This window comes from Benincasa hispida, chromosome 6, assembly GCF_009727055.1.
Source record: "Benincasa hispida cultivar B227 chromosome 6, ASM972705v1, whole genome shotgun sequence".
Taxonomy (NCBI): Eukaryota; Viridiplantae; Streptophyta; class Magnoliopsida; order Cucurbitales; family Cucurbitaceae; genus Benincasa; species Benincasa hispida.
This window is the reverse complement of record NC_052354.1, coordinates 30,199,201-30,218,779: the sequence shown is the minus strand read 5'-3', so window position 1 is coordinate 30,218,779 and position 19,579 is coordinate 30,199,201. Positions and strand designations below refer to the sequence as shown.

Sequence of the window (19,579 nt, the reverse complement as noted above, 5' to 3'; positions counted from 1 at the left end):
TGTATCAAATACATTATGAAAATTATATCACACATAATTGAAACAAATTAATTATATCATATATAATTAAATCCCTCTATTTATTTGAACAATTCAAATTAATCCAAAAACTGATTCTCAATTAATCCTATTGAGCTACTAATGGGATCTTATGGACCTGTAGCTTGAAGCTCCAACGGTACATGAATAATTAATTAAATTCTTTAATGACATTATTCACCATCCGTTAAGGGTCAGACACACTAAAGACCGACAGTTGCACTCTTTGCACTACATATATATTTCTGTGTCTATCGGATATAACCAATCAATAGTACGATGACCTTTCATGAATTGCTCATAAGTACAGTTGGGCCAAATTACCGTTTTGCCCCTATAGTTACATCTAACTTCTTAAGTACCACTGATCCCTCTAATGAACAATAGATCATAGTCCAATTATGACTAAACTTCTCTTAGGCCAAGAGAGGGTGTGACACCACATTGTTTAAGACCCGGAATTAGCCCTTAAAGGAGCAATTTATCTACTTACCCCTGCCTTGGGGAAGGAGTGAATTCCATCTTGTGTAGCTGTATCCCCAGCTCCCCAATCAGAAAAATCCTCAAAATGATAAGCTTGTTGAGTCGGCGATCTGGCCACTCTCACCCATACAAATCAAAGGACTGCCCTCATCGGCTCGTTCACAACTCACTCAAGATTCAGGTCATGTTAACTATGGTCATCCTGGTGAAATATAAATCTGTATTATGAACGACGTTATATAATGAGACTAAACATTTCGTGATCCGGTCTAATACAAACTCATTTGTATAAGATATCCTTGCTCGCATGTCTATACATGAATGATCAGGATTAGATCATTTATAGCACTTTACAACAATTGTAACACCTACAAAGCGGGTCATACTCGTAGTGTCATCAGGATAAGGTACCCAACCTTATCCATCTATTACAGACCATTTAGGTTATCACTTAAATATGATCTACCGGTATGTCTCTACATACATGTTTAAGTTATAAAGATAACCTTGGATGTTAGTTTATTGGTTTGTGGTTAATGCAACAAAATATCATATATTTTATAGACAATGAATAAAATATCTTATATTTTATTAAATACATAATGAGTTTGTTCAACAATGTTTACAAACTATAAGACCTAAAGATTTAGGGCATCAACCCCAACACTTCAAACTGATGAAGTGTTAAAGCTACGGTGACTAATGATAGTGTAAAGTGGAGAAGGCTCTTTCAAGCACTTGCTCCGACGAGTTTTCCAGTGGAGAGTTGGAGGGAAGTTTAGAGTGGAAAATTCTCAGAAGTATTCTCGAATGTTCTCTTGCTTATGGTTCAACTATTCTGTCTAAGGGCGAACTTAAACAAAATATGGATCTCTTCTTCATAGGCGTCAAGGCTCTATTTATAGAGCCATGCACTGATAGCCTTAGGTCTCCCACTCTGATCAATCGTCATCTCTGATATGGTTGGTGAGAACGTCAACACTACTTTCATGGTCAACATTCTGAAGTTGTGGTAGAAGATCCACTAGTATTGAGTTAGAGATCCCCAAGCATGATCATATATTTCTTCATCAAGTGAGAGCTCGGCGCATGCGGACAGATCCTGCGATTAGTTGCAAATCCTGCGATCAGCTGCAAAATATAACATTTCAGTGCAGGTTAACTCATGATATGCGGTCAGTAGGGATTTCAAGTGTACTTCACTGCAAGTATAATTTTTAGCATGAATTCTTAGTATTATTCGCATATTTAGCCTATCTAGCCTCATTATTCTAAGTAAAAGGCTATAATAACTTGTATTCTTACAAGTTATCAGTGCTCTCGGTGGAACACATATCAAGGTTCATGTTCCAAAAAGTGAGAAATTAAAGTATAGAACCCAAAAGAATGAGATCACCACAAATATGTTGGGATTTTGTGCACCGAACATGCAATTCATATACGTCCTACCTGGTTGAAAAGGTTCCATCCACGATGGCCGCTTTCTAAGGGATACAATTACTCAGAGGAATGGTCTGAGAGTTTCGCAAGGTATAACTATTGGTACAAATGATCATATTCGTCATGTTGTATGGACCTTCTCTCATCCTTCCATTCGTTCCTTGGATAACTGAAATGCACAAAAAATGTGCATTATTTGCCTTAGGTTCAGAATGGATTTTAATGTGATTTTATAAGATTTGATGTGTTTGCTAGTGATTTCTAGGTTTTATATTCGAGATTTGAATTCATAGTCAAAATGTGCTAAAAAGGACCTAAATATACACAAGGGGGTCAAAACTAAGGAATGGATCAAAGAGAGTAAAGAAAAGAGAGGAAAAAGTCTCACATCACAAAAGCAGGGTAATGCAACATTGTTGTTTTTTTCTTGAGAACTAGATTTTTCAGGCACATAAGGCAACATTGTGGCACTATGAAGGACCACCGTAGCGCTACACGAGATCAACATTACGCTGCAGCAAAGGGGCGCGTGCGAGGGCCTACAGCGGGATAGTACCGTGTCACTATCCTAAAGCCCCACGACGCCAACATTTATATATGAAAATTTTGTAATTTTTGGCAAGTTCTTGGGCTCCAAGTTTTCATTTTTTTTTTTATAAATTGGGAGCCTTTAAGCTGTTCAAGCCACGAAATACAAGAGAAAATTCAGTCCTTAAAGAGTGTTTATGCTACAAAACTAGGGAGTTTAAGGGATATTTTGGAGGCCGTTTGAGTTCCTGAGGTGATGATCGAGGTGAAAAATCTTTTCTTTGGTTCTCTTTCTTTCTCTAATATTTATGCTTGAAATTATGTATGGAAGTATATTGTTGCAAGCTATGAATGGCTAGACTCGTTAGTTGTAGGGTGTTGATGAAGTTATTATGAATTTAGGTAAAGTTTTAGTCTTTTCATAGATGTTTGTTGAACCTTATACTTTTGAATGATATTGTGCTTCATTCTTATTGATTGACCTTCAATGAATGTTAGGTTAAATGTTGAATTGATAGATTGAATGTTTAACCGGATCTGTATCGTTGCATCATTATTAATCTTTCATGAAAATAGTTAGGTTAATAATAAATTTTTTTAATAATATTTCTTAATGCCTTGTTTCCTAATTTGATCTCAAGAAATTAGTTATCATTTAATTTGAATGAGAGGGAATTTTTTTTGAGAAAGTAATCTTGAATTAAGTTTTTAAACTTGAGCATATTGTTTGCACATGATTCCATGAATTGACTAAAGTAGACTTAATGAAGTAATTAATAGATTCAATATCCTAGAACACTTTAACTCTTAGATTTTTAAAAACTCCTTTATTTCTTTTCTTTATTGTTTTACATAATTACAAACTAAAACTCGATTTCAGTTCTTTAGGTAAAGTTGACACAATTATGAGATAGATAAACAATAATTGTTAGTTTGATCCTTGAGGACGATATTAGACCTTTTGTGACATTTTAATTACTATAACTTGACTGAGTGGATCAAATCCCAGCAGAAGCATGTGATCGAATTCTTTGATTTCTTGAGCGAATTAAAAATATAAATAATCAAGAAAAAGATTAAGTAGCATACCTTTATCGATCCAAAGATGCAACAATATTCTTCTTGCAGTCTTCCTTTTCCACGAGATCTTCCTTGCTATGACTCTAGCAAGGATCTGGCTTGTAGGAACCGCTCTAGAGAACCCTTTTCTAAAAGTTTGGAGAATTTTCTTGGGAGAGAAATCTCTAAAGAATGACTATAGAGATTATTTTGTAGAGTGTAGAGTGTGAATGCCATAGAGCTCCCCAAGGCTTTATTTATAGATTTATACTGGGTCACTTCTAATCATATCAGGAGAAATCCCTCCGTGGATATTTTAAATTAAATATTCAATACTATCTAATACAAAATATCTCCCCATTTAATATCTCATATTAAAAGGTTTAAAATATTTAAATTATATCTAAATATTTATCTTATGCATATTCTCTTTAATTTAATCTCATTCAAATTAATTAATTAATATTTTAATCATATTCAAATAAATTAATTCTTTCATCATCTATTAAATTTGAATCTTATACAAGTTAAATAATTTATTTGTTTACTTCATCCAAATAAGTAATTAATTATTTGAATCTCTTATTCAAATAAATTAATTCTCCAAATTGTAAAGTTATAATCTGAATATCATTCAAATAAACTTTATAATAAATCAAGTAATTAATTTTATCCAATACAATTAATACTTTCTTATAAAGTTTGAATATTTCAAATTTTCTTTCAATATATTTGATCCTCGTTGTCCATGGTGAGCTAGCAAGGGGACCTTATGGATCTACAGATTATAAGCTCCAATCATCCAGGATTAATTAATTAAACTCTTTAATTAAATTAACCTTCATTCAATAACTACATGGCAAACCATTATAGTGTTGGGTTTTATGCTCTAAAACTCGTAGATAGAAAATGTAAATAATAAACTGTCATGAATAAAGAGTTAGTGATGTTATTTTAATAAGTATTATTGATTGTATTGTATCTGTTTTGTCTTAATAACCCTAAATTCAATAAACTAACACCTTATATTGTCTTATGAGTCTTGAATTGTATGTGAAGACATACGGGAATCAAGATGTTGGAACATACCATCGTGCAACAGAAGTAACCAGGATCCAGAAACACTCTAATTCATTAATTTTGGCAGAAAAGAAAGCATGCTAGAGCAGAAATAAATGAGTTTCGTGACATACCTTTATAGAACTTTCTCAAAGCTTGAATTCAGCTGCAAATCTCCTCTGAATCTTGTTGTAGACCACCCCAAGATCTTCTCAACTATCCTCTTGGGGCTCTAGATTGAGTAGTGGGACTCAAAATAAGCCTGAATCAAGGGAATTTGGAGACAAGCTCACTGCAGTAACCCGACAGAAGAACAACTTCTTCTCTCGAATTTTTCAGAGAAATTCTTTCGGTTGCCTTCTTCAAAACACTCAAATCTCTTCAATATCTTGCAGATATTCATGCAAAGAGATTAGCTGCATGAGATGTAGTTCATGCTTGGAGTAAATGAAGCTTGAGAAGTGGGTTGTTAGTGAGCTGCTTGGAAGAAGATAATGGAGAAAATTAATTTTCCATTATGTGTTTTTTTTCTTTCTTATTCAATTTTGATAAATATTGATTTCACAAATCAATTCTTTTAATAATTGAAAATATTATTAATTTTACAAAATTAATTTCATAAATTAGTTTTCTTAATAAAATTAATAAATAATTATTTAAATAATTTAAATCATTCTAATTAATTTAATATCAAATATTAAATTAATTTTACACAATTCCATCTTCAAATATTTAAATCATATTTAAATATTATTTCTCCAAATTCATTTAATTCTAATTTGAACACTTCAAATTAACTTCTCACGCTACTCTAGAGTTAATCTATTTACGAGCTAGTAGGGAGACCTCGCGGACTTACAGATCATGGGCTCCAACGATCCGAGATTAATCGGCTAAACTCATTAGACCGATCTAACCCCCATTCGTTAATTAATGGGTGATTCTACTAAATCCCATAATTGAACTCCCCTCACTGTAGATATATTATATCCACTCGATATAACCATGATTAGTAAGTTAATCCTTCATAGGTTGTTCGTAATAACGGTTGGGTCGAATCTCTATTTTACCCCTAAAATTACCTCTTGTTCCTTAAGTCCCACTGATCCCCTAATGAACAATTGATTTGTGATCTAATCAACAAATCGGATCCCTCTTGGGCCAATGAGAGGGTGAGGCCTCTTATTCAAGACCCAAAATCAACAATTGAAGGGAACAACCTCTCTACTAACCCTAATCGGGTAAGAGTGTATTCCATCTTGCACCCTATGTCTCTAGCTATTCATTCGATCTTATCCCCAAAATGGGAAGCTTATTGAGCAGAGGCAGTTGGTCTACTCTCAACGTTTGCAGATTAAAGGATAATCCCAAACAAATAGGAGTTCATAGTTAGCTCAGAATTAAGGTCAAATTACCTAGGTCATCGCTTTGAAATAGTCAGTCTTAAATAGTAAACAACGTTATAAAGTAAGAGTGACTGGTTTCGTGGTCCGATCTTGCACAAAACTCATTTGCACCACCTTCACTTCTCATGTCCCAATATGCACGAATTAGGATCACTTTGCATGTAGTACTTTACAACTCTTTGTAACAACTACAAAGTAGGCCGTATCCAATAGTGTTACCAGAATAAGGTACCCAACCTTATTCATATACTATAGATCATTTTGACTATTTACTCGAACCTGACCCACTTGTATGTCTTCACATAAAGTTCAAGTACTCATATAATAGTCAAGGGACTTAGGTTTATTGGGAAAAAAAACATATATTCAATAACACCTTATTGAATTTTCAGAATAAGTTCTATTGTTTTACAAACCACGAGTTTTAGGACATAAAACTCAACATAAGGGTCTATAGTATAGGGATAAGGATGGGTATCTTATCTTAGTGACACTAAGAATACAACCCACTTTGTGTTTGATATAAGCATAATGATCCAACGCGTTCATGTAGGTAACATGCGAGTGGGGGTATTCTATGCAATGACTTTGTATAAGACCAGACTACGAAATAATAACCACTAGATATAACTCCGTTGACTAGTTAGGTTTCTATTTCAATAGAATGACCTAGACAACTTAGTTTTAATCCTGAGTGTATTATGAACTTCTATTTACGAGGGATTGTCCTTTGATTTGTATGGGTGAGAGTGGCTAGTTCTTCGACTCAATATACTACCATTTTAGGGACAAGATCGAATGAGGAGCTGGGAACATAATAGTACAAGATGGATTTCGCTCATTCCCGACTTTATGGTAAGTAGATGAGTGTTCTCATAAGTGGTGTATTTGGGACTTGAACAAAGAGCCCTACCCTCTCACTAGCCCGAGAGGGGTTTCTGTTAAAGGTTGGATCATAAATATGTTTTTCATTGGAGGAGCATTGATACTTAAGGATATAGAAGTAACCCAGGGGTAAAATAGTAATTTTGACCCAACTGATTGCACGAACACTCGTGAAGGACTAGCTTGCTGTTCTTGGTCTTAATCCATGGACACAAAAATATATTTATAGGGAAGAATGCAATTGTGGGTCTTTAGTGGAGTGTACCCACAATTAACAAATATTGATTAATGTGGTTAATGAGTTTAGCCAATTAATTTCATATCACGGAGCTTCTGATCAGTAGGTCCGTGAAGTCCCCTTCCTAGCTCGTAAAGGGTATTGAGGTAATTATGTCTTGAATTGAGTTTGAAATGTTCAAATTCACTTAGGGAAATAGTATATTGCATAATGATATATTATAATATAAAGTTTATGTTTTAATTAAACTTTATAATATAAATTGAATTTTTGATATGATTCAAAATTAATTTATAAGAGAATTAATTTTTTTAAGGAGTTCAAATATTAATTTAATATGAATTGGATTCATATTAAAACTATAGGTTAATATTAATGTGTATTAGATGCACATTAAAACTATAGGTTATGAGAGAAATACAACTGAATATGATTCAAATGTAGGTTAAATTGAATATTTGATCTTTAATTTGATAATTGATTAAATTAAATTAATCAATTCTATAGGTGATATGAGATATGTTCATTTAAATATAATTAAATTGGATTTAATTAATTAAGTAATTATTATTTATTTATTTATTTTATTAAATTAAATAATAATAACTCCCATACGTGGGAGTTATCAAAAGAATGTGAACCACTGCCCACGTTTAGGATCTCACACTTAAATAGACCTGGAGAAGGAAGAAGATTTTTTACAGAAAGTTATTGGTGAAAAAAAACTCTCTCTAAAATTCTTTCAAGAAAATCTGTATTTTTCTTTTCCCCAATTTGAGATTGGTTCCCACACCCCATTAAACCCAATTTCTCAGAGAATAGGGAGGTTCTCAATTGGTGTTGTTCACATATTCCATCCCAAGGAGAATTGATCCTTTCATCTGAGTGGTCAACGAAAATAAGTGACATTTTTCCGTTTTCTGTAAAATTAAAATCCCAAATGTAGAGCATGCTTAACCTAACTTATACAATAGGTTGAGTTGTTTTTTCCTCTGTGTTATTCTGTATGTGTTGCCAGTGTACTGATATTTAGATTCTAATTAATTTCGAGTTGGGTCTTGGTTCTTTCGCTGTGTTAGGGCTTTTATCCTTACATATAGACCCATAGTTAAACTATTATGCACTGTAGGACAAGTTGTGTCCATGGATATAATCAACATAACTAAATCAATCCTTCACGAGTTGTTCATAATTATAGCTAGGTCAAATGTCCGTTTTATCCTTATAATTACCTCTTTTTCTTAAGTACCACTAATTTCTCTAATGAATAATTTTCTTATGGTCCAACCATAAGCTAAGTCTCTCTCGGGCCAGTGAGAGGGTGGGACCCCTTATTTAAAACCCGAAATCAACACTTAAAAGGAACTACTCATCTACTCACCTTATGCAGAGGGGAGTGAATTCTATCTTGTGAAGTTATGTTCCTTGCTCCCCATTTAGTCAAGTCCCCAAAATGGTAGGCTTGTTGAATCGGCAACTCGGGTCACTCTCACTCATGTAAATCAAAGGACTGACCTTACAGACAGGAATTCATAAATAATTCAGGATTAAGATCGAGTCGCATTGATCATCCTGTGAAATATTAATCTCATCAATTAACGAATTTACAAAGAGAGGTTAAAAATTTCGCAGTCTAGTCTTATACAAACTCTTTGTCTAGGATACCCCCACTCACATGTCTTCATATGAACGACTTGGATCAAACAATTTGTAACTATTACAAAATAGGTTGTATACATAATGCCACAAGGATAAGGCACCCAACCTTATCTATATATTATAGACCTTTAGGTTATTTCTTGAACATAATCTATCCATATGTCAACTACATACATGTTCAAGACTTCATGCAATAACCTTGAATTATATTAATTTTGCATACTTAATAATTAAATTAATCAACCAATAAATTATGAGGTTTTACAGCATAAATCCCAACAAACTTGTCCATGTACGTTTGCATGTTCGCATAATTTACAATGTATAGGCAATTACTATTTGGTTGATTTCGGTTACACCAATAGCCAAGGATTTCTTGCACCATTAGAGGACAATAATATCATTTAAGAGTGTGGGCAGACGGTTCTGAGCCAAGGAAAGTGGAGGAGTTCAACGTGAAGCATGCATCAACTAGGAATTGTATTGAATGCACTTTCGAGGTGCTTAAGATGTGATGGACCATACTACATAGTCCTTGATTTTACGATTCATCATGCAGCGAAGGATTAACTTTGCTGGTTGTATGCTCCACAACTTTATACGAATGGAGATGCCAATTGACCCTATTGATGATGTAGGTTGGACTAAATGCCCATGCTGACGACTACATTGACTCCATTGAAACTTCAGACACATGGAACAATTGGAGGCAAAGTTTGGCAGTTGACATGTTCAACACAGGGGAAGGGGTGGTTAGCAGATTGATATAGGTTCGAGCAAAGCCTATTTATTTTTTTCCAATTTTTCTTACTGCTTTCTGTTTTATATTCTATGTTTTCTTTCTTTGTCAAAATGATTCTGAGGTTCGATAATGAGTTATGAAATTCTGTTATCCTGTATGTTTATGTTAACTCAGATAAGTTTATCACATGGACCTGGTTAGAATTGTTTGTTTTTTGTTCAGTGGAGTTCATTTCGTTGTTGTTATTGCTTTACTGTTTTGTTTTTGTAATCATATGTTTAGGCATGCGCAGTGATGATGGTTATTCATTTGTATTTTCTTATTCACATGTAAAGGATGGATATTGAGCTTCTAGTGAAGTACTAAGAGGGAGAGATCTAAACAAGCATTTTTGGACATTGAATGAAGATGCAGTACTAATGTTGGCACTATAGAAGATCAGTTTGAACACACATAGGAAATTTGAGAACGAGTTCAAGAACGGGTACTTGAATCAAATTGAACGAATGATGACAGAAAGGTTACCAGGACGTACACTTAAGGTTTCACCTTATATTGACTCTCACTTTCGTACACTTTAGGTCAAATATAATGCAATCACAGATATGCTAAACAAAAGTGGCATCGGTTGGAATAATGAGACAATGACAGTTCAATGTGAGAAAGCAGTGTACGACAAATAGGTGAAGGTATGCACGTCTCACTTTTGATATTTATTCGTACATGAAGACACATAAGGATGCGGCTAGGATGTTTGGGAAACCCTTTCCTTATTACCATGCACTTGGAAAAGTATATGGCCGGGACAGAGCGACGGGGGTGAACGCAAGGGCTGCATGAGACGGTGAAGATGCTGTAAGGCATGAGGATGTTGCCTCGGGTTGTGACTGTAATGACATGGACCTTGACATAGAATTTGATCCATTTACATCGCAACTAGTTGGTAAGGAAGGAACGTCATAATGTACTAGAGAAAATCGATCGAACTCACCTCCAACATTCTCAACAGAAGGCACCCAAAAGTGGAGCAGGGATTCCGTGTTTTGCCACATATCTAATATGGTTGTGTTCTATTGAAAATGCATTATTGAAGCTGAATGGACTGGTTCATACGTTGTCTAGTGACAATGACTATGAAATAGCGAATATGGAGAATTGCCTTGCAACGGAGTTGAAGTCCATCTCAGACATATTACTTCCCCAATGTTTCAAACTTATCAACATACTCGAGAAGGAGCCTCGCAAGGGGTTGTATTGTAGAAGTATTGCAAAACTTATTACCTTTAATTGGATTTTTTTTTTTTTTATTTCCATACTGCACGTGGATTGATAGCACCATAAAAGTACTATTTTTCCTAGCTTAAGTAGGGCTTGTTCATGGATTTTACGTGTTTATTATGATATTCTATAGATATTGAGAAACTAAAAGGTGGAATAGACCACCGAAATCGAAAAGGAACAAAATAGAGCTCCGTAGCATCAATCGTGAAGAAAGGAAGAAAAATGATCAAATTGTCATTAAGGAGCGTCACGACCTTGTGCTTTATGCCTTGCTTTATGCTTGAAGGTAGTAGATGCATTTCATGGAGCATCATAACACCGTAGGGGAGTGTTGCAATGGCACAGATTTTGATGAAAATTCTTTCCTCGTGTGTGCGCATGATCTGATGAAGAGTGTAGCGTTGGGTATCGCTACGCTCGAGGCATTTGCTGCAGCAACTGAGGCCAGCATCGCAATACTGCCTTGGAGCGTAGCGATGCTTGGCCTTTTATATAAATGCAATTTTACCTAAATTAGGTCATTCCAGCTCGGATTTTAGCCCCTAATATAGAATTCTCTTTTCCTTTTCTCCTCTTCTCCTCCCCTCTGTAATTCTTCATTTTAGGGTGTATTTGATGATTGTAAAGCTTATCTTGGACCGATCTCGTCACTAAGGTGAGTTTCTAACTTAGGTCTAGGTGAAACCCATGGATCCATTTTGAGGATTTTTGTTCTAAATCTATATTTCACTTTGATTTTTTGTGGTTCTTGAATGTATTTAAATTTCTATGCTTAGATGTATGTTAGACCTGATTAACCTTCATTCATTCTTTGTATGCTAGAGATTAGGAATGCTCTAATGTGTGTTTAATCTCCTTATGACAAAAATTCCAAAGCATGCTTATTGTGAATTCTGGGTTGTTTAGAATAATCCTTTCACACATTGCATGATTAGGATAATTCAAGAACATAATCGATTAGTAACTTAGGCTATCCATGTGATGAATCATCTTAGTTGAATCGATCGAGCTTAATGCGATTGTTTGCTTGTTAAGAATGCTAACGAACCCAAACAATTAAGCAATTAGTCTAAATAAGAAATTAATTAAAGTAAATGTAAGATTTCCATAGACGCTATCGTACCCAATTAGTCGAGCATCTGTCTTCATTAAGTTATTAATTAGTAATTACGGCGCTTGCCTTGGCTATCCAGGCAAGTTGACTACGCATATTAAATTGAGAAAGATAGTTCTTAGTAATTATATGATCAGTCGAACATTAGGTGCATCCTAAGTCTTGAGCTAGGCATTTCTTTTACTTTTCCTACACTTTTATTTTCATGCAATTTACATTCCTGCATTTAGTTTTCCTATCAAAATAAACCACAAAAACCCTGTTTTTATTGCTTTCCATAGACCAATTGATCTTAGAGAGATTCTATCTTGGCTTCTTATGGTTCGACCCTAGACTTGTCACTTGTGCTACTCAATAGTATAAGTATTTGGTTTAGTGAATTATAAATATTATTTGATTTTTAGTCTTTTGCAAGCAATGATAAAAGGCTAAGATCATGGATCTAATTTCTTGTGTTTTCTATCTTTTGTTTTGGGATATTGTTGCAGAATATGAACGTATTACATTGGTTGTTAGTTAAGAAGGAGGTGTTGTACTATTGATTAGTGAATGTGGCCCTATGAAAATGCTTGTTGGTGTATGTCAATCAATTGTAATGTATGGTTGAGAAATTAGCAAGATAAACACCATATATAAACTTTACGCATTATCATTCATCATCGTAGTATGAAGTATTCCTCCATAGTTGACATACATATTGGAACCTACATTTCTTAATGGGAAGCTCTGCAAGTTTTGTCACGTCTGTAGTAGTTACATGATATTCGCAGTAGTAAGAAGTCCACCTTGCACCATGCAGACTGGTACTGATTGTACACGCCTAGAGTGTAATCCACCAATAAATGATCAGCCTCCCAAGCAACCTTCGCTTTTTCCTAGGACTTTCTCACTATCTCCTTGTACACTCCATGTGGCGTGTTTAACTTCTCATACAACAATGACATGTATGAGATTGATGATGGATTTTTTTGACAAAACATGATCAAAACAGGGACATAAGGCAGGCCATGTAGGAATAAATTATCCAACGCCAAAAATGTCACGATTGTGAATGAGTGCCAATTGAGGTTGTTCGATTGAAGTTTATGCTTTAGGAGCAACATAATAATGTCGACCACATGCACTGAATAGATGAACGCGTGCATCAAATTTGAATACAAAATAGCACATTCATTCGTATAGCATATATCGTTATGGACCCAAGTGCCTAGTGTGTGCAGATCCAATGGAGTTGATTTCTTAATAACACCACTCGTCGACCATCATGACCTTTTAACCTTGTTCATATCACTATTATTAGACATCCACTTAAGAATTTTCACTCTAAGATTACTTGGGATATTGTGCTTAGGGTCGTACGTCATTGCTGAACCACACTTACCCTCCCCTTGAGCCACCTTAGTAATAGCAACGTCAACTGGAAGCATGACATTTTTGCTTGTACTCAAGTCATCCTTACGGCATTTCGAACTGTCAGTTGGGGTCTTCGTCTTCTTAGTTGGGTGGTTGGCTTAAGTGGCCATTATGAGTAACCTTCCAGGAACGATTATATGTCCGACATCAATTGTATATGATCATACTTCTACAATTAATTCCTAATCGATGAAGAAATATTGTCTTTGGAGGCACGAACAATAGAGCTGTTGTATTGTTGTTTTAATATGAGAAAAACAAAGGATTCTGTTATTGCAAAGTTGAAGCAATGAATTATTTAGTAAAGCTTGTTGAGCCAAAGACATAGAAATCTGTATTACAAAGAGGAACATAACAATATTTAAAGCTTAACATAACAACCCTCTAACAAAAAGTCCTATACTTGCTCTACATTATAGAGCATGAATAACAAAGTAACTAATCCCTAAAAATTGGAACAACCTTTGACACAATCAACTTAAACAGAGTGGACTTGTTTCAGTTCTAAAGCATTTTCTTAACATTCCTTCTTACTTTAGGAGTTGCAAACACCAAGTCTTGACTTTAGAAACTCAAACTTGCAAGCAGACAATGGTTTTATTAAAATATCTGCAAATTGATTTTCTGTTTTGCATAGACAAGAGTTACATCTCCATGTTTATGTACTTCCCTTAAGAAAAATAACATGATGTTAAAATTTTTAGTCTTCCCATGAAACACAGGATTATGAGAGATAGCATTAGTAGCTTGGTTGTCAACAAGAATCTCTGTGCTTTCTTTCTGCTCAAAATCAAGGTCAAATAAAATTTTTCTTAGCCATAAAGCTTGATTAACAGTAGTTGTTGCAGCAATAAACTCTACTTCGACAGTGGATTGGGCTATTGTTTCTTGCTTCTTTGAGCTCCATGAGAAAATACTAGAGCCAAGAGTAAAACAATAATCTGAAGTGCTCCTCATATCATCAATGGAACCTCCCCAGTCACTGTAAAAAATAACCAACCAACTTGAACCCCTTGCTTCTTGTGAACTTGATACCAAAATCACTTGTGCCTTTTATAATTGTATCACTCTTTTGGCAGCCTTGAGATGTAATTCGCTTACACAATGCATAAATTGAGACAAGATACTTACAACATTCAAAATGTCTGGCCTTGTTGATGTGAGATACATCAAGCAACCAATCAAACTTCTAAAATATCCTTCATCAACTTTGACAACACCATCTTCTTTGCATAGCTTCTCCTTTTGATTCATTGGAGTTCTTGTTGCATTGCATTCATCCATTTGAAACTTCTTCAGTATTTCCTTTACATATTTTTTTTTGGCATACGAAAACTTCATCTTGCCCTTGCTTAATCTCCATGACAAGGAAGTATGACATGAACCCTAGATCTATCATTTCAAATGTCTTCATCATCTCTTGTTTGAAATTCTGAATATGATCTGTGTTGTTTCCTGTAACCAACAAGTCATCAACATACAATGAAACCATAAGAATGTCAGTACCATTGCACTTAACATACAAGGTTGTTTCTGATAGACCTTTTCACAAAACCCAACTTTAGAAAATATTCATCAATTTTGCTATACCAAGCTCTTGGAGGTTGTTTTAGTCCATAGAGAGCATTCTTGAGAAGATAAAACTTATCTCCTTCATCTTCCTTCACAAATCCTTGGGGCTATTCAACATAAATTTCTTCCTGTAGGACACCATTTAAAAAAGCTGATTTGACATCCAACTGGAAAACTTTCTAAGTCTTTTGTGCAGTTATTGCAAACAGTCCCAAAGGCACCCCTCTCTTTCAAGAGGATTCGTGGCATGTCAAGCCCTGGTAAGGTTCTTTGCTTTGCATCGAATTAAACCACATGCTCCACCGTTTGTGCGGGCCCCCGTCAATTCCTTTGAGTTTCATTCTTGCGAACGTACTCCCCAGGCGGGATACTTAACGCGTTAGCTACAGCACTGCACGGGTCGATACGCACAGCACCTAGTATCCATCGTTTACGGCTAGGACTACTGGGGTATCTAATCCCATTCGCTCCCCTAGCTTTCGTCTTTCAGTGTCAGTGTCGGCCCAGCAGAGTGCTTTCGCCGTTGGTGTTCTTTCCGATCTCTACGCATTTCACCGCTCCACCGGAAATTCCCTCTGCCTCTACCGTACTCCAGCTTGGTAGTTTCCACCGCTGATTGTGTCTAATCTAGCAATAGGAGCAAAAGTGTAAAAGTAATCAACACCAAAGATTTGAGCATACCCTTTAACTACAAGTCTGGCTTTATGTTTGTTGATCGAACCATCGACATTAAGCTTGGTTCTAAACACCCACTTCACCCCAATTACCTTCCTGACTTGAGGTCTATCTACAAGGATTCAAGTCTTGTTCTTCTCTATCATTAACATCTCCTCCTTCGTTGTAACCATCCACCTTTGATCCTTTTTTACTTCTGCATAGTCAGCAGGTTTACACACAGCAACATTGCATCTTTCATAAACATCTGAGAGTAACCTTGTTCCTTTCACAAGCACATCATCCACTGTTTCATTTTGCCAATCATCTTCTTCTTTGATGCTTGAACCAAAGAACTTGAGTTGCTTTGTTATGGTCTGATCCTTCTTCTTTGCTTCATCCCAGCTCCACTCTTCATCCTCTAGGAAGCGTACGTCCTGCTAACAACAATATTTCTAGTTTATGGCTGAAAAATTTTATAGACCTTGCTGACAGTACTATAGCCTATAAAAATAACTGATGAAGCTCTTCTATCACGCTTGTCACGCTTGCTTTGTAGAACATGAGTAAAACACAAGCAACCAAATATTTTAAGAAATTTCAACGAGGGTTTGTAACCATACCAAACCTCAAATAGTGTTTGTTCCTTCATTGCCTTTGTCGGAAGCCTGTTTTGAAGAAACTCAGTCGTATTTGCTGCCTTTGCCCAAAACTTCTTTGGTAGATTTTTGTCATACAACATGCATCTTGACATCTCCATGATGTATCTATTTCTTCTCTCACTAACTCCATTTTTTTTGGGGTGTGTAAGGGGCTATAAGTTGATGCTCTATGCTTGAATTTTCTCAAAACTTGTCAAATTCTGCCGAAGTGTACTCCATCCCATTGTCGGATCTTACAATTTGAATTTTGTAGCCACTTTCATTCTCAACTCTTGCTTTGAACTTCCAAAAAACTTGAGTGCTTCTGATTTAAACTTCAAGGAAAAAATCCAGCACGTCCGGGTGAAGTCATCAATAAAGGCAATATAATAGAGACTACCTTTTAAAGAAGATGTTCTTTGCGGTCCTACAACTTCTATGTGGATGAGCTACAACTTGCAAGTGGCTCTCCAGGTTGACTTCGGGAATGGCTTCCTGTTTAGTTTTCCAGACTGACATGCTTTGCAGCTTGAGATTGCATCACCAAGCTTGGGAACATCAAATGCTAGCTCCTTTTCTTTTAGTTGCAGCAAACCTTGATGATGATAGTGTCCAACTCTCTTGTGCCAAATCTATGTGACATCTTCCTTAATAAGAAAAACAAATTGCTCATTCTCTAAAGGATTGAGTGAGAAACTTTTTCCTTTCATTTTAACTTTGAAAATTTCCTGATTAGCTGTATCCTTAATCAAATAATATTTATCTTCAAAAGTAACTTTAAAGCCTTTTTCAATAAGTTGACTCACACTCAACAAGTTATTGTTAATGTCGGGAACAAAGAGAACATCTTGTATATGCTTTATACTTGTATAGCTTGTAATCGCAATAGTGCCTTTTCCTTTGACAGAGATATAATCCTCATTGCCGATTCTTACTTTGGTGATGTTAGTTGGCTTCAAATCTCTAAACAATTCCTTGTCATAAGTCATATGATTGGTGCAGACACTGTCAATTAGCCAGCTTTCGTTTGATTCACTACCCACGAAACATGTAGCCACAAACAATTAATCCTCCTCCTCCTCCTGATCAATAATCTTAGCCTCTTCACCTTGCTGTTGATTCTTGCTCCTGCAAATTACAGCTTCACGCCCCATTTGGTTACATTTAGTGCACTTGGCGTCGGGTCTTCTCCAGCATTTGAAAGGAGGATGACCCTTTCTATTGCAATGTTGGCATGGAGGATAGGACCCATTTTTTATTGTTGGCTGAGGATTTTCCATTAAGATTTTGATTCTTCTTATTGTTCCTTGCATTCTCAGGTTTGGCTTGCAAGGCTCCTTCAACAACACCTTCTAGTTTCATAGCTCTTCTTTGCTTCTGTGCTTGTAAAGCATTGAGAATTTCTGCAAGAGTAATTTGAGTTAGATCCTTGGTATTTTCCAAGGCTGAAATAGATGCCTCAAATTTTTTAGGCACTGTTACAAGAATCTTTTCAACAATTCTTGAGTCCTTAAACGTAGAACCAAGTAATATGATTCGGTTTTCTATGACCAATAACCTATTAGAATACTCTTTAGTTGATTATGTTTCCTTCATCCTCTCTAACTCGAATTCTCAAGTCAAATTTAGCACATGCATTCCTTTGGTTCTTGCATCTCCCTCAAACTCTAACTTGAGATAATTCCATATCCCATATGCTAATTTTAGAGTCATAATCCGAGTGAATATAGTAGATGAGACTGCAACAAACAAACAAGCCTTTGCCTTGGATTTCCTTATCTTTTTCTCCTTCTGCAATTTAATCTGTGCCATGGTAGGATTGTTTAGGAGGTCAGGAATTTCATAATCCTTTTCCATAGCTTCCCAAATATCCAAAGCTTCCATATATGCCATCATATGAACTGCCCAAACTTGGTAGTTGTCTCCATTAAACACTGGTGGAGAGATTGAAGAAAAATTGGAACTTGCTTGAATGTCCATGATACAAAAAACACTCACTCACAGACCCCTCAAGAATGAGGCTCTGATACCAATTGTTGTTTTAATATGAGAAAAACAAAGGATTCTGTTATTGCAAAGTTGAAGCAATGAATTATTTAGTAAAGTTTGTTGAGCCAAAACAATAGAAATCTGCATTACAAAGAGGAACATAACAACCCTCTAACAAAAAGTCCTATAATTGCTCCACAATTATAGAGCATGAATAACAAAGTAACTAATCCCTAAAAATATGAACAACCTTTGACACAATCAACTTAAACAAAGTGGACTTGTTTCAGTCCTAAAGCATTTTTTTAACATTTGGTTAATAGACTCGATGAACCCAATACAATCTTCGTCTTGTCCTCTTCTATAAAAGATGTGTACGACTTTTGTTGCTTAGGTACTTATGTAGTCCTATTATGAATTACCGCGGCTGGTGTTCCTTTTATATGTTACAATTACTCAATATGAAATGTATTGATTCGTAAGTAATAACAAATGCAAGAAGAATGTATGTACTACATGCATGTCATCTTCGGATGCAGATTTTAGTCCACTTTTAGGTTGTAATTGGTGGTCAGTTGAATTTGGGTGGTGAGGATCAGACTTATGTATCAATCACTAGGGGATTGGGTTCAACTAGGGATGGCCATTAAGGATCTTTGGAGGTTATAAATTGGGGATCGATTGATAGTTGGGTGTCAATGATGCACAAGGCTGGGGATTTAACCATAGGTGACTTCTAGGATTCATCAATGATTGGGAGTTTAGTGTTGGGTGTAAAGGTTGATCGACGGATTAGGACTAGTCAGTGGTGAGACGTAGGGATCATTTGGGGTGTGCCTTAGGGGGTCCGTTGAGGGTTAGAAGTCAATGATGCATGGGGGTGGAGACTTAACCGCGGTTGACTTTCAAGAATCATCAGCAGTTGAGAGTTTGGCATCCCTTGAGTGTTGGGTGTCAATCCTACTCGATGCTTTTAGAGAAACCGAAGGTGGAAGGTGGGAGTTGTAGGGTGTTGGGCTTTGGCTGTTGGTAGAGTGTTGGGGGTCAATTCTACTCCATGGGTTGAGATCAACTCGAGATGAAACATAGGGATGATCGATAGTGAGTTGAGGGTTGTTTGATATATGGGAGACATCAATTGTTGGCCGTTTTTTACTGTACAGAAATTGATATATGGGGTTCGATAGGGTATTGTATTGGTAAGGTCCACATCCTCAGTAGTACGTGCGAGGTGAACCTAAATATCAATCAGAACAATATGTGAGACGACTGTTTTGACATGGTGTGGGGTTGGAGATGCTGTATGGAAACGTGCCTCAGTACGAGACACCACATTAAGAATGCAGACTATCATAGAAAAATTCATCAGCCTACAGA

General features: G+C 35.8%; 1 protein-coding gene across 1 annotated transcript; it reads right to left on the bottom strand.

Moving 5' to 3' along the window:
• Positions 1-17,431: 17,431 nt before the first annotated feature.
• Positions 17,432-18,193, bottom strand: LOC120079198. Its single transcript, XM_039033363.1, has 2 exons — positions 17,846-18,193; positions 17,432-17,722 (listed from the first exon to the last, which is right to left on the bottom strand). The coding sequence occupies exons 1-2, from the start codon at positions 18,191-18,193 to the stop codon at positions 17,432-17,434; spliced, it is 639 nt and encodes a 212-aa protein (XP_038889291.1).
• Positions 18,194-19,579: the final 1,386 nt, after the last annotated feature.